Genomic DNA, 13,490 nt, shown 5'->3' on the forward strand with positions numbered 1-13,490 from the left:
TTTTTTTTTTTTTTTTTTTTTTTTTTTTTTTTTTTTTTTTTTTTTTTTACCGGGGTAGTCATTTAGATGGGTTATATCAAAACACTCAATTATTTATGTAGTTGAGTTCTAACTCCCACGTTGATCGAGTAGGTAGAAATTTCTACCACTAGCACTCACCACTAAATTTTTTACAAATTGTTATTTCTTTATTTATATATCTTTGGGAGAAGTCTCCTCTCCCCCTCCACTAACCTTCTTACAATAATAATAATATTATTATTATTATTATTATTATTATTATTTTGGAAAATACTCTATCTGCCCTCTTTCCACTAATATTTTGACAATTTTTTGTTGGGAAACAAATTTTTGTATGTAGTTGTTTGGTTAGTATGGTTCTTGGACCTTGAGATGGGACCACGAATATCAAAACGTTTAGTTCATCACATGCATTCCTGACCACCAAATTTTAGCATACGATCCCTTGAAAGATAACGTGAACCATTGAAATAAGATTTTATGATATTTTGTTATGTCGTAGAAATTAAGCTGATTTATAACATAGTACTGTAGATATAATATCGAATTCATTTTCAAGGTTGGAAGTTTAATTCTACGTTATTGTACAAAAGAAAAGAAAAAGGAAAGGGTCATTTTCATTTTGATTAAAAAATAAGTTTTTAAAACATGTCTAATTTAAGGGTCATTTCCATCTGGATTAAAAAATAAGTTTTTAAAACATGTCTAACTTATTTCTAGTTTGAATTAGTTAGGGAATATATGATATTCATAATCTTAAGAATATATTAGTTAGGAAATATATCTTAGATATCGTAATCAATAGTATATTTTATTTTATTATCAGGACTTAGTTAGTTTATATTTTCTTTGTAGATATTATTTAGTATCTTGTATCCTATTTAAAGGTTGTGAATATCAATGAAATGGAACATTCGATCCCAATTCTTTTTCTTATTCTTAGATCTGTATTCTTTAGTTGAGTAATAATATTTTCATATCTACTCACACTTTTGAGTGGTAGATATTGCGTCAAAACAATCTTGAATTCGTTGAAATCAAGTCCACCCAATCACGCACAACACAACACATTTTGATGATGGCTATTATATTGCTTGAACTTAGAACTCATCAATTAATAATCGACCTCCAGATATTCATGACATTATCAGTAACCTCTCTGAGTAATTTCTCGTTAACCATAGTTAAGATGACAGTATCAGTGTCATCAGTGAAAATTTGAAAGTAAAAAAGTAGATTTTTGCAGTGTGATCCCGAGGAAGCTGGTGCATGCGACGCGATGGGGGACTGATGAACTCATCTTTTGAGTACTTTTTTTAAAGCTGGTGGATTGGAGCGACAGGAGGACTATCCTTCCACTGGGAGGTATCGTCGCCCTTGCAAATTCCAAAGCGGCATAATCGCTGCCTCGGTAGCCAACTTCAGTGTCATCTCTAAAGATGCCGACCAAAGTGCAGCAAACTTGATCAAGAATGGCCCTTCAGCAAGTAATGAAATTCTTCTCCATTATTATCATCAATTTTTAAATGCGTTATTTGATTTCTCAACCTGCTTTAAACCTCATTGGTGATGTGAAAAACTGAAGCTAATGATTTGGGCCTTTTCTTTTAACGTAGACATTGTTTGTTAACCATTTCCTTTTTAGTTTTCTACTTTATCTTAGACCGCTGCTGTTGGAGTCGATGCAATTTTCCTGCAGACCTACGTAAGAGGAATTTCATGCGTGGGTGAAAACTGGGGAGAAAATGGCTACTACTTAATCTGCAAGGGCAACAATATCTGTGGATCTGAGTCGATGGTCTCGTCTGTGGCTGCTACCCCAAACTAAGCCATTGTTAGTGCCATTATATTAAGGTAACATGCTCGGACTCTGTAAGTATGTTTATATTATGGGAAATGGGTTGTTACATCAAATGCTATGAAACTTGTTCATTCTCTTGGCCAATAGTTATTGCTAGTTATTGTTGTATAATATGTATGTTGCTCTGTGGTCAATTATCAATTGATCATGAGCCTCTGGAAGCAAGTATGTTGATTGAGTTGGGTCTTTTAGATTTGGGTTTTTCGTCTTTATTTTTATTTCCTTTCCAGTTTTTGAGTGGACCTTACCCTACGCTCCTGCCAATTCTCTTGGCGAAAGTTGTCCTAATGCCATGGGCAGGGGGAGACCTTTTGGCTAATGGACTGTTAGTTGAAAGTCTTATTCCTTTTCTAATCCCCTCGAGATTCCGAATACTCTAGAAAAAAGAAAAAGAAGTTGGGGTGGGACAATGAGGTAGAATGAGAGCTTAAAAAAGCTTGAATGCTCAGTCAATTATGGGAGGAAAGAAAAAAAAACTTCAAGAGAAGCTGAGAACTATGTGGTCTAATGTTGAAAATCGTCTCTTTGATCGTGAGAGGGTTGAGGAGAGGGAGGAGACTTAAAGGGAGATTGGTTAAGGAAGTTGTTTCTCAAGAGAACTCGAATATTGTTATTTGGATGGAGACTGAACATAGTCTGTTTTGTTGTCAATTCCTTTGAAAGTACATGGGAGAAAAGGTGAGTGGAGTTGGAGAGAATTGACTTTGAAGGGAAATCATGGGGGTATTTATTCCGTAGAATAGCGGTTCTTTGTTTGCTAGTGAAGTGGAAAAATGAATTTTTTTTTTTTTTGTTATGATTTCTTTTTTCTTTCTTTCTTTTTTTTTTTTTTTTGGAAAAAGAAGGGTTTTGGGCACAAACGGAGGATGTGGATGTGAAATTGTATGAGAAACGTGAGTTATTCTTTCCTTGTTAATGGTAGTTATAGGGGTAAAGGTTTGGTGTGGAGAGGCTTAGACATGGAGATCCTGTAACCCCTTTTCTTGCTTGTTCTTGCTTGTTTCGAGTGTTCTGAGCACGCTTGTTACTAAAAGTATTGTTGGAAAAATCATTGAGCACTTTGAGCTTGAAAAGGAGAACACGCCTATTTGCCACCTTCAATTTGTAGTTAATACTATTTTATTTTATTTTATGCTCTGAAAATTTAGTTTTGTTCTTAGATCTTGAATCATATCTTAACGTTCTTTGAAGATTTGTTTGAGCTTAAGATTAATATGAGTCAATGATAAAATATGGGGCTTAATTGCAATGATGAGAAACTTAGGAGTTGGGCATAAGTGAGTTGTTAAGTTGGATCATTTTCCTTCTCGTAGTTGGGTCTCCCTCTTGGAAGTAATTTCAAATTCACCACTTTTTGAAATTCGTCGGTAGACAAAGTTAGAAAAAGAGTAGGCTCTTAAAAGAAATATTTTCTAACTTTATCTGTGCACAGTTTGCAAGAATATTGAGAAGTTTATCCATAATTTCTTTGAAAATGGTAGAAAAAGAGAAAAGGGTCAACCTTGGTTAGGTGGGAGGTTAGTTAACTGGGGTGAGGGTTAGAAATTATTTTCTTACACCGTTTTTGTACAGCTGGAGCCGTTTTCTTTAATTAGCCTTGTTGGGCTTGATTTTTGCCTTTTTTTTTTTAAGAAAAAATAATTAAAAAAAAAAAAAGATCCATTGCCTTGTACATACATTGATAGTGTGATAGGAATACTATATAATTGAAAGTTTGAAAGTTTGCTGCTCTGTTAGGTTTGGATTTTAATCACTTGAATTTAGTCACTTTGTATTGCTTGATTCTCATTTTATAATAAATTGATTTTAATCACTTTTTAGTACATTAATTGTTGATAATTAGTTGTTTGATTCTCATCTTATAATAAATTGATTTTAATCATTTTTTAGTACATTAACTGTGTAAGTAGAATATAGAGGTTTTGAATCTCAGAAATACATATCAATTAACATTTTATTTTGACAATTAATTTCAAGCTATGTTTTCGGTGGGTTTGCTATGTTTTACCGGTGGGCTTGGCAAGAAGCTAGCAAACCAAGGTAATAAGGTTTGTTTAGGCTACTTGATATGCCTTGTTTTCATGACATGATAATCATTTCATTTTTAAAAATATTTTAATATTCATACTCAATTTAAAATTAAGGAATGTTTTTTAAAACTATTTTTTTAAGCCGTAACTTTTTTTTTAAAATAAAAACTTGCATCTAATTTTAAAACTTTTATTTAATAGAAAACTACCTCTAATTTTAGTTTTTAAAAGTATTTTAGTAAACCATATTCAAAATTTTAAAATTAATTTCAAGCTTTGATAACCATTTCATTTTTTAAAAGAAAATTATAAATAAAAAGTTATACTTTTTTTTTTTAATAAATAACTACTTTTTAAAAAACATTAAATAATCCTACTCATAATTTTAAAATTAAAGTGTTTTAAAACTATTTTAATCCTGCTTTCATACCCATTTCATTTTTAAAAGTTAAACTTATAAATAAAAAACTATAAACTTTTTTTTTTTATAATAAAAAGCTACATTTTAGTTTTTTCTAGTTTTTAAAAATATTTAATAATCATACTCAAAATTTTAAAATTAAAGAGTTTGAAAACTATATTTTAATTTTTTAAAATCCTGTTTTTGATAAATATATCATTTTTTAAATTTGAACTTATAAAAATAAAAAACTATCAACTTTTTTTTATTAAAAATTACATCTAATTTTAGTTTTTCCTAGTTTTTAAAAATATGTTAATAACCATACTCAAAATTTATAAATTGAAGAGCGTTTTTTTAAAACTATTTATTTTATATTTTTTAAACCATATTAAACTTATAAATAAAAACTATAAGCCTTCTTTTCTTAAATTAAAAAACTACATCTAGTTTTAGTTTTTTGTTAGTTTTAAAAAATATTTTAGTAAGCATACTCAAAATTTTAAAAATTAAAGAGTGTTTTTTAAAACTATTTATTTTAATTTTTTTAAAGCCTGATAACCCTTTCATTTTTGAAAGTTTACCTAATAAATGAAAAAACTATACTTTTCTTGAATAAAAAACTACATCTAATTTTATCTAATTTTATCTAATTTTTAAAAATATTTTAATAATCATACTCAAAGTTTTAAAATTAAGTTTTATTTTAATATTTAAAGTATGTTTTTGATAAACATTTTATTTTTTAATTTAAATTTATATATAAAAAACTATAAACTTTTTCTAAATAAAAAATAACATTTAATTTTAGTTTTTTCTAGTTTCTAAAAATATTTTAATACCCATATTCTAAAATTTAAAATTAAAGAGATTTTTTAAAAAAAAAATATTTTAATTGATTTTTAAGCCTATTTTCATCATCATTTCAAAGATAGGGTTTTGTTATATGTAATTTATGTAAAAAAGTAATATTATCAACAAAACTTGTTAATTATTTGGAAAACAGTTCTACTATGCAAGGGTGGAAGAATTGAATAAGTTTTTGGAACTAACCTCTCGATTTTCCTTGGGAGTTGAGTTGATGGCCAAGCTTCAGAAATATGTCGTCACTCATCCTTCTCCCGGTGCAACGAAAACGAGAAGGGGGAAATTTGAATCCATCTGTTGTATATAATTTCTTCTGAAACTCCACCCAGTGGAGCCCCAAGGCGGGCAGGAAAGCGCTTAGAACTAGTAAAACTCCGACAGTTGCACAAATGAAAAATAGCTATTCCTACACCATTCGGATGATCAAACTATTGAACCTGCAGATGTCAAGAAGTAAATGGTTATCATCTTATTGATTCCTCCAATGCATTTTTGTTGAAAAGGGGAAGAAAAAGAAAAGGTGTGGCAGAACCAACCCCCAAGCTAGGAGTAGAACCTTGTCGTAAAATACACTCAAGAACTCCGAATGCGCTTGGCTGAGTGAAAGAAATTTGGACCTGAAGAACTCATTTGAATATATTTATACATTAAGAGTAAAGGGACTACTGTTATAAATCACACTTTCTAATATCTAGTTTTAATTTCAAACATCCCTCTAATTAGCATAGGTATTACTATGATAGGCTTGGTAGTCGGATTTATTTTTCACTTGCCGTGAATACCAGTTTCGTTAAAGCTAAATAACAGGAGGGTATGATCCTTACGCTCGTAAGATACATGAATGTTCAAATCCGTTTTAAAAATGGCAGGTATAATTTGTCAAAAAGGTAAAAAACTATGAATCTAAGTGTAGCAGCATTTAGATTAGAATAATGCTAAAATGTATTTATTTTTTACCTGAGGGCCCATAGACGTAGAAAGGATGCTGTTTTAGAAACTGCACCAGGTACGAACTCTACGGAATGTATAAGCTGGTGTACAAAAACCTCACTAACTCGAACTCCTCGTGGCCGTGGGAACCGTGGCATCGTTCCATTTCAAGATTGTTGTCTGTGCTGTGAAGTGGGAGTAGGATTGACCTTGGTGCCTCTGGCAAAGATGAGATCTAACATCACCTACTTCTTCATGTTGTTTCTTCAACAGAGAAGGTAGTGAGGGCAGACAGAATTAACGGATGCTGGAAGTGTAAAAACATAGTTATTAATAGTTGATTCTAATCAAGTATTATGAAAAGAAATTTGAAGCACATCAAAGCATGAAGAACCTGAAGGAACTTCTGTCCTGGAAAAAGCTGGTTTTCGCCTATATAGATCATTACGTGATACAGAGCTTGAGATCCAGAGCACCACGTTACAATTATGAGAAGTGAGAGGTAACCGCATAAACTGTTCATGAAAATCATCTGTGGAACAAATTGGTACCTGAAACAATGAAACAAAATTTACACTTGTTAGAATAAAGAAAACAGAATCTTCACTAGAATTTTAGGATGTGGTTTGAAGAGGCCTAATTGAATAATTTATAAAAACAATATTTTTTTAAAAAGTTTATTCATCAACTGCATATAATTGACTACATTACATCTCATTCAAGAATCCGCCATCCGGAGGAAAATTTTCAAACAATTAATTCTACGGAAAGACTGCCAATTAATTAACAATTCAATAAAGAAATGATTTTAATGATGATACAATGGATCCATCTTAAAGCAACTAACCAGATGTTAATGTTTTCTCCAAAGAATTTTGCTTTGAAGTAGCTCAATATAATTCCTCTGTTCATTTGAGCTACTCCAGTAGGATAGACATCGTCATCTTCAAAGATATGAGAAAAGGTAACTCACTTCGAGTGCCTTGCCACTTCGGATCCACGCCAAATGGATACGCGTCACAAACCTTTATTAAACCAATGGTATTAGTATCTCTGAAAAACGGAGGATATAAGTCACCCGCACGGAGGAATATAGCCCACAATGAATTGATTTACACTGTTTGATACCTGCATGAAGTATCGCGACAACAGTATGCAGAAGGCACAAACAATTCAAATGGGACAGCAAGAATTCATTATAAATCAGTCATGTGTAGATCGACAAAAGTGCCATCATCTTGATAACATAACGGGTCCCAAAAGTAATTTCATTGATATCTCGATGTTTCTGTCGTTAACAAGGTCAAATGAACTTATATTGGCAGACAAAGGACAAGAATTCACACTACAAGACATTGGCAATTACCTGGCTGGAAAAATTATTCTCCCTTATTATAAGATATAATGTTGCCAGCAATAAGCATATTCCATGGAAATCACTAAACACTACAGCAAATAGGAAAGGGAAAGTGACAATAGAGTAGACTCTACCCTGCAATTCACTATTTGCCTTAGGCATCTGCACATTAAATACGCTTGGAGATATCAAACAAATGAAAGAAATAAATCGACCAAAAAATTTAGTTAAATCTCCAGGACAAAAAGATGTCCTCTTTTTACCAATTCACATGGAGAACTTTGCAATTTCATATAGTACAACTAAAATGGTAATAACCACCGATATCAAATCACCCCACTTTGAATTAGTGGAGCTTTTTCCATAGGCACAGTATAGGCAACGATTAAACTTTGTCCCTTGCACTTCACTGGGTACCCAAAAGTCAAAACTTATATACAGACAGATGTGCTCACGATCTTGTACGTTCCTACCATTCCAATCTATCAAACAAAATAAAAGAATGTCATTTCTTAATTTCTGGACCAAGGAAATGATTCGAAATATTGCCAACATCCTTTAGTGGTCTCTGTTACCCTAACTCTTATATAATTCCTTCGCTTTCCTAAAAATAAAGTATGCAATCAGATTCCTGAAAGAATAAAAAGACAACGGAACTTGATTGAAAGAACTCACCCATAGTGGAAGGTATTCAACCTACGTCTTGGAATTTTATGCTATTTTGCAAGATTTGAAACAATGGCAAGACTAACTACTTTGCAACCATCTAGCCCTATTTTCTGATGAAGCAGCATAAGAGATTAGCATCCATTGCATAAGAGATTAGCATCCACTGCATAAGAGATTAGCATCAACAGAACTTGATTTCTTGCATGGTTTGAGGGAAATATTTAAGCAACCTATCCCTCGTAAACCTATCCCTCGTATAATTCCGAAAGGCTACCAACGAATTAAGAGGAAAGAGGACAAATGTAGATATCATGACGTGACAAGCCCAGGTTGATATTCTGATTTCACTACTGCAAATCCTCTTCTTAAATTTGAAAAGAAAGCACCTTTCAATCTTAGTAGGGAATTCACAGGATTTTGGATAGGAAGACGAGAATTAACTGTGATATGAGCAAGTTGAGCAACTTGTAACTCTTTTCATGCCGAGAAACCTGCTAGAAACTCTCTCAACAACTGCCAAAGCGAGGCAAAGGAAACTGGTATAGAAACTAATTGTAAACAACAATGCTGGACCTAATGTAGAATTGGTGGAAAATCATTGGTGATCATCTTTTCCCAAGAGGAATTGATGAAAACTTTTTTGGTTTTCGTTCAAAATGCGCTCCAGTTAAGGCAGGATGCAGTCTCTAAGCAATCTGAATCGAGATAGCGTAGCCAACTCATTTCCGACGCCAATTTTACAGAGGATGACAAGTTGTCCCTCTTAAAAGAAAATACTCTTCCTGAGATTACGTAGAAATCTGGAACTGAGCATAATGTTGACCGAGACTCAACATTAATTAGTTCATGGATTTGTGAATGATGAGCTCAGTGCAGAACTTCAAGGTTGATCAGAACCTCTCCATAATGGTCTCTAAAAATGACTAAACAATTTAGAATCTCAATCACTAGTGATAACTTTGATGTTGTTTAGTCTTACTCATTTCAAATTCTGAGGAGTCATTCGGCAAGTTCATGCTACATCCTTTATGACTAAAGTGTAAAGTAGGAAGAGAGTAAGAGGAGGGTGTGTTGTAACGGATGCAATCTTCTCTTCTGACCACATCCATCCAAACAAGAAAATAGTTGACTAATAGCTGAGCCATCTTTAGGTTTCTCTTACCATAAAGTATATAGTAGGAAGAGAGTAGGAGCAGGATTATATGCTTATAGCCAAACAAGAAGATGATTGACTTATATCTTTAATGAAGGACTACAAAAAGCAACAGTTTCAGAATATTCTGCTCATGCTTGGAGTGGTTGCAACTACCATGGAGTATAACGTACAGTTTTAATTAGTACGTATTTATAAGCTGCTCAGATGCAGTTAATGATATTTGGACATTTAAATACGGAATAGATTACCAGAGACAAAGAGAGCAAGAGAATAGACTGTAAAAAGTTCTCAAAAGCAAGAAGAATTAACAAAGTGCGACATTGTACAAAAACAATCGTGATTACCTCTGTAATAATCTGAAATTGTTTGACCAAGTCATCAGTGAATGGGTAACATTGCAAAAGCTCCGCATATTTTCAGAATTTTATCCTTTGCTCTCTCTCCAGAATAAAATATGACAAACACATTTTTCTCGACCTGGAATTCAGATGTGAGTTTTACAATGGCAAGACCTTAAAGAACAATATGGGGTAACAAATTATTTCAGCAACAATGAAAATAACTTTCAGGGAAAAAAAACAGATTTTGGTCCAGCTCCATATTTGTTGACTGTAACCCAATTATAGAAAGAGAAAACAAACAGAATTCATCCTTTTGTAAAGCTCACAACTGTAACTAAGGGATTCCCGTTGCTAACCTTCACCCCAGATACAGGATCAGTGATGGAACCATCAACCACAGCTTGTCTCAGACACATTTGCCCCTAGTTGAACGATAAAAAATTCATTTCAAAAGCCACTAGTTTAACTTGTTTCGTTGGATCCGTTGTCATTTCCTACAAGACGCAACCAAGTCCTAGCTACTACTCAAAAGAGCACAATAAATGTCCAGCCAATACTAAGACAACAAAAACATACTTGTTCCAATAATAAGGGACTGTCAATGGATCCTTCCCCGTTTTGCTGCACTTCCTGTTCTCTTTGCTCAGCTGCAGCTATGCTTTGAGCTAGATGGAAAAACTCACCAACCTGAAACCATATAAAAAGTAATAAGTCATCTTCTGCAGGCTGCAAATCACAGGAATTCAAAGTAGTTGCCATCAAATTGACAACATGCTAGCTTTATTAATCATAGATGATAAAATAACCTCGATGTATAAGTATGCAACATTACAAAAGAGTAAAGACCAACAGAATTATAGTAACTCCTTATCAATAAAAACATCCCATGCCTTCTCTGAAGTACAAGCTTATCTTCCAATTGCTCACTCCAATTGCGTTGTAACTTCTCGTTGTTGTCATTTATCTCTAACGACTGCCTCAAATTCTCCAAGTTTAACCTGTCAAAGTCAAGGTCAAGCTACTGGATTTAAATCGTTATTTTCCTCAACAGTAGAACGGAATGGTACTACACTAAACCCCCTTCAGCTTTATGCCACTGCTGCAACTATAATACACCAGTAGAACCTATTATCGACTAGGGACTGAAGTATTATATAGCTATTAATCTGTAAAGAAACTTATCTTATAAGTTATGACACTAACAGCGCAAGTATAGGCATCATCTAGAGGAAAGAGAAGACAGATTCAAGCAGAGTTCAGAACCACACTTGTGTGCCCAAAAACGAAAGGAAAGGCACAAAGAATAAAAAAATACTCAAATGTTGTGTTCACACACTACTTATAAGCATGTTGTCGTAGAGTCTATAGTACTTATTCATTACTCGTAATCACTAGACCAAGCCTACTATAACTGAAGTACACTCATCACAATAACGTTACATTCTCATGTCATTCAATCTTACTAGCTAGAAATCTATCTAGGTTCAAGAATGGACATATAATTTCTCAAAAGTTTCTATCAATGTTATACACCTCATTTCGCTTGAATACAAATCTGAAAACTTATCATGCAAGTTAATGAACCAACGATGACAGGAACATTGGCATCAAAGTAAGTTAAGAGTCGAAGAAAACTCAAGTCTCCAGGCAATTCATTCTGCCATATTATCAAAGACCTAATAGGCTAATACTGTCCATTTACGGCAATTATGTGCTGCTACTTATTAGAATCAGAACTTCCAATTTAGAAATGTAATCCTTGTCTCAAGTTCGCTAAAAGCTAGATTCAGACCTGGAACGAAGCTTTAAGCAAAAATCAGAGAAATAGTAAACACACCTGGGCAGCATACGTCCTCTGGAATGGGCTTCTAGATGCATTGAGCTAAAGAGGAAAAGTAGACGATCAGATGCTATTGACAAGAATAGAAAGTGCGGAATGCAAACAAGAAGCAAGCATTTCGACATAGTGCGATGATTTCAGTGAGACAAATTCTCAATGATGTCTGCCAATATAGAACATAAAATAAATCAGAATCCATTCAAGTAAACGTATACTTTTAAGATTAAAGTACAGTTCATAAATTATCATCAAAATAAAAATTGAAATTAAAGTTCACTTAGAAACCTACATTAGTGTTTACAAAACTAAATTCAAGTAGTAAGCTCAGAATTATAATGACATTGCGATTACAAAAAAAGAAACTGAACGTAACTCGATAACAAAGAAGATCCGCTTGTGAATAATGTAAATATATGTTTTGTATGCAAAAAGAAATCCACTTATGAATTCTTAATTGCTAAAGTAATCCAGGAGTTATCATCAAAAGAAAATTTTAAGATTAAAGATTGTGTACAGAACATGGTAAACCAACATTAGCCTTTACGAAAACTGAATTCAAGTAGTAAACTCAGAATCACAGTGACATTGACAATTACGAACAAAGAAATGGAACCTAACATGACAACCAAGGTGATTCACGATATGTAAATATAAATCTTGTGCACAAAATGAAATCAACTTGTGAATGCTTAATTGCTTAAGTATAGTCCAGGAATTATCATCGACAGAAAAAGAAGATCATGTAGAAAGCTTCAGAAATCTACATTAGCGCATACGAAAATGAAAAATCAAATAGCAAACTCAGAATTACAATGAAAATGACAATTTAGAACAGAAAACGGAGCCTAAATCAACTTGTGCGAAAAATGAAATCAACTTGTGAATGCTTAATTGCTTAAGGATAGTCCAGGAATTATCATCGATAGAAAAATATCAGATCACGCAGAAAGCTTCAGAAATCTACATTAGCGCATACGAAAATGAAAAATCAAATAGCAAATTCAGAATTACAATGAAAGTGACGATTAAGAACAGAGAACGGAGCCTAAATCAACCTGTGAATGTTTAATTGCTTAAGGATAGTCCAAGAATTATCATCGACAGAAAAATGTCAGATCATGTAGAAAACTTCAGAAATCTACATTAGCGCATACGAAAATGAAAAATCAAATAGAAACTCAGAGTTACAATGTAAATGACGATTAAGAATAGAGAAACGGAGCCTAAATCAACTTGTGAATGCTTAATTGCTTAAGGATAGTCCAGGAATTATCATCGACAGAAAAATATCAGATCATGTAGAAATCTTCAGAAATCAACATTAGCGCATATTAAAATGAAAAATCAAATAGCAACTCAGAATTAGAATGAAAATGACGATTAAGAACAGAGAAACGGAGCCTAACATGATAGACAAGAAGATCCAACACCAGATGATCATACATAATATTTGAATTGGAAGAGACCGAAATATGAAATCATCCGGTGCGCCGATTCATTAGAAATGATCAGATGCACCAATTGCATCGCCTCCGATAGCAGCAGATCCATGGAAAAACAATCACTCACTATCTCCGGTTAGCGTAAAAACACAACGCAGAAAAATTCCAGTCTCTGGATAAATGTCGAGCGATGAAGGTAGATCGTGAGGAAACTTCCGCGGGAAATCACGAACGGAAATTGCAACAAGAATCATATAATTTGTCGTTCCGCTAGACCGTTGGCTCATTTCGCGCTCCCTCTCAACGGCGTTTCGACGTACCTCTTTTTCTCGCGCCTGTAATTTGAAATTTCTAAGCCTGGCTCACACTTTGACCTTGCCTTAAATGCGCGGTTTAAAGTAAGGTTTCCATTTCTGTTATATATTTTGGATTTTATTTTACATTTTCCTCGACGTTTTTTTTCAAACCTCATTTTCTTACTTAATATATATATATATATATATATATATATATATATATATATATATTTTTTTTTTTTTTTTTTTTTTTTTTTTTTTTTTTTTTTTTTTTTTTTTT

The 13,490-nt window shown here is 33.0% G+C and overlaps 1 protein-coding gene, 1 long non-coding RNA gene and 1 pseudogene across 6 annotated transcripts; 1 reads left to right on the forward strand and 2 right to left on the reverse strand.

Annotated features, from left to right (window-relative positions):
- The first annotated feature begins 1,271 nt into the window (after positions 1-1,271).
- Positions 1,272-2,810, forward strand: LOC111462949. Its single transcript, XR_002713798.1, has 2 exons — positions 1,272-1,508; positions 1,667-2,810. It is a non-coding gene; the product is annotated as an uncharacterized LOC111462949 (long non-coding RNA).
- A 2,680-nt stretch (positions 2,811-5,490) lies between these two features.
- On the reverse strand, positions 5,491-8,491 carry LOC111462833 (annotated as a pseudogene).
- A 1,152-nt stretch (positions 8,492-9,643) lies between these two features.
- On the reverse strand, positions 9,644-13,341 carry LOC111462834 (V-type proton ATPase subunit a3-like). 5 transcript variants are annotated; one of them, XM_023106598.1, is made up of 6 exons: positions 12,916-13,341; positions 11,470-11,635; positions 10,483-10,630; positions 10,209-10,319; positions 9,989-10,054; positions 9,644-9,768 (listed from the first exon to the last, which is right to left on the reverse strand). In XM_023106598.1, exons 2-6 carry the CDS (start codon positions 11,595-11,597, stop codon positions 9,670-9,672), a joined length of 552 nt encoding a protein of 183 aa, XP_022962366.1. In that variant the 5' UTR covers positions 11,598-11,635; positions 12,916-13,341; the 3' UTR covers positions 9,644-9,669. The 5 variants fall into 5 exon arrangements, with proteins under 5 accessions (XP_022962366.1, XP_022962368.1, XP_022962364.1 ...); XM_023106600.1 differs by having other exon boundaries at positions 11,470-11,514; positions 12,879-13,341; XM_023106596.1 differs by having other exon boundaries at positions 12,879-13,341.
- Between the last annotated feature and the right edge of the window lie 149 nt (positions 13,342-13,490).

Source organism: Cucurbita moschata, unplaced genomic scaffold (assembly GCF_002738365.1).
Source record: "Cucurbita moschata cultivar Rifu unplaced genomic scaffold, Cmos_1.0 Cmo_Scf00027, whole genome shotgun sequence".
NCBI lineage: Eukaryota > Viridiplantae > Streptophyta > Magnoliopsida > Cucurbitales > Cucurbitaceae > Cucurbita > Cucurbita moschata.

Excerpts from the sequence above, each read along its gene's own strand:
- LOC111462834 (XM_023106598.1), bottom strand. The coding sequence starts at position 11,597 with ATGTCGAAATGCTTGCTTCTTGTTTGCATTCCGCACTTTCTATTCTTG. Across the intron at positions 10,320-10,482 it reads TAAGGAGTTACTATAATTCT|GTTGGTGAGTTTTTCCATCT; the intron begins GTTGGTCTTTAC and ends ATATGGTTTCAG. Across the intron at positions 10,055-10,208 it reads GTCCCTTATTATTGGAACAA|GGGCAAATGTGTCTGAGACA; the intron begins GTATGTTTTTGT and ends TCGTTCAACTAG.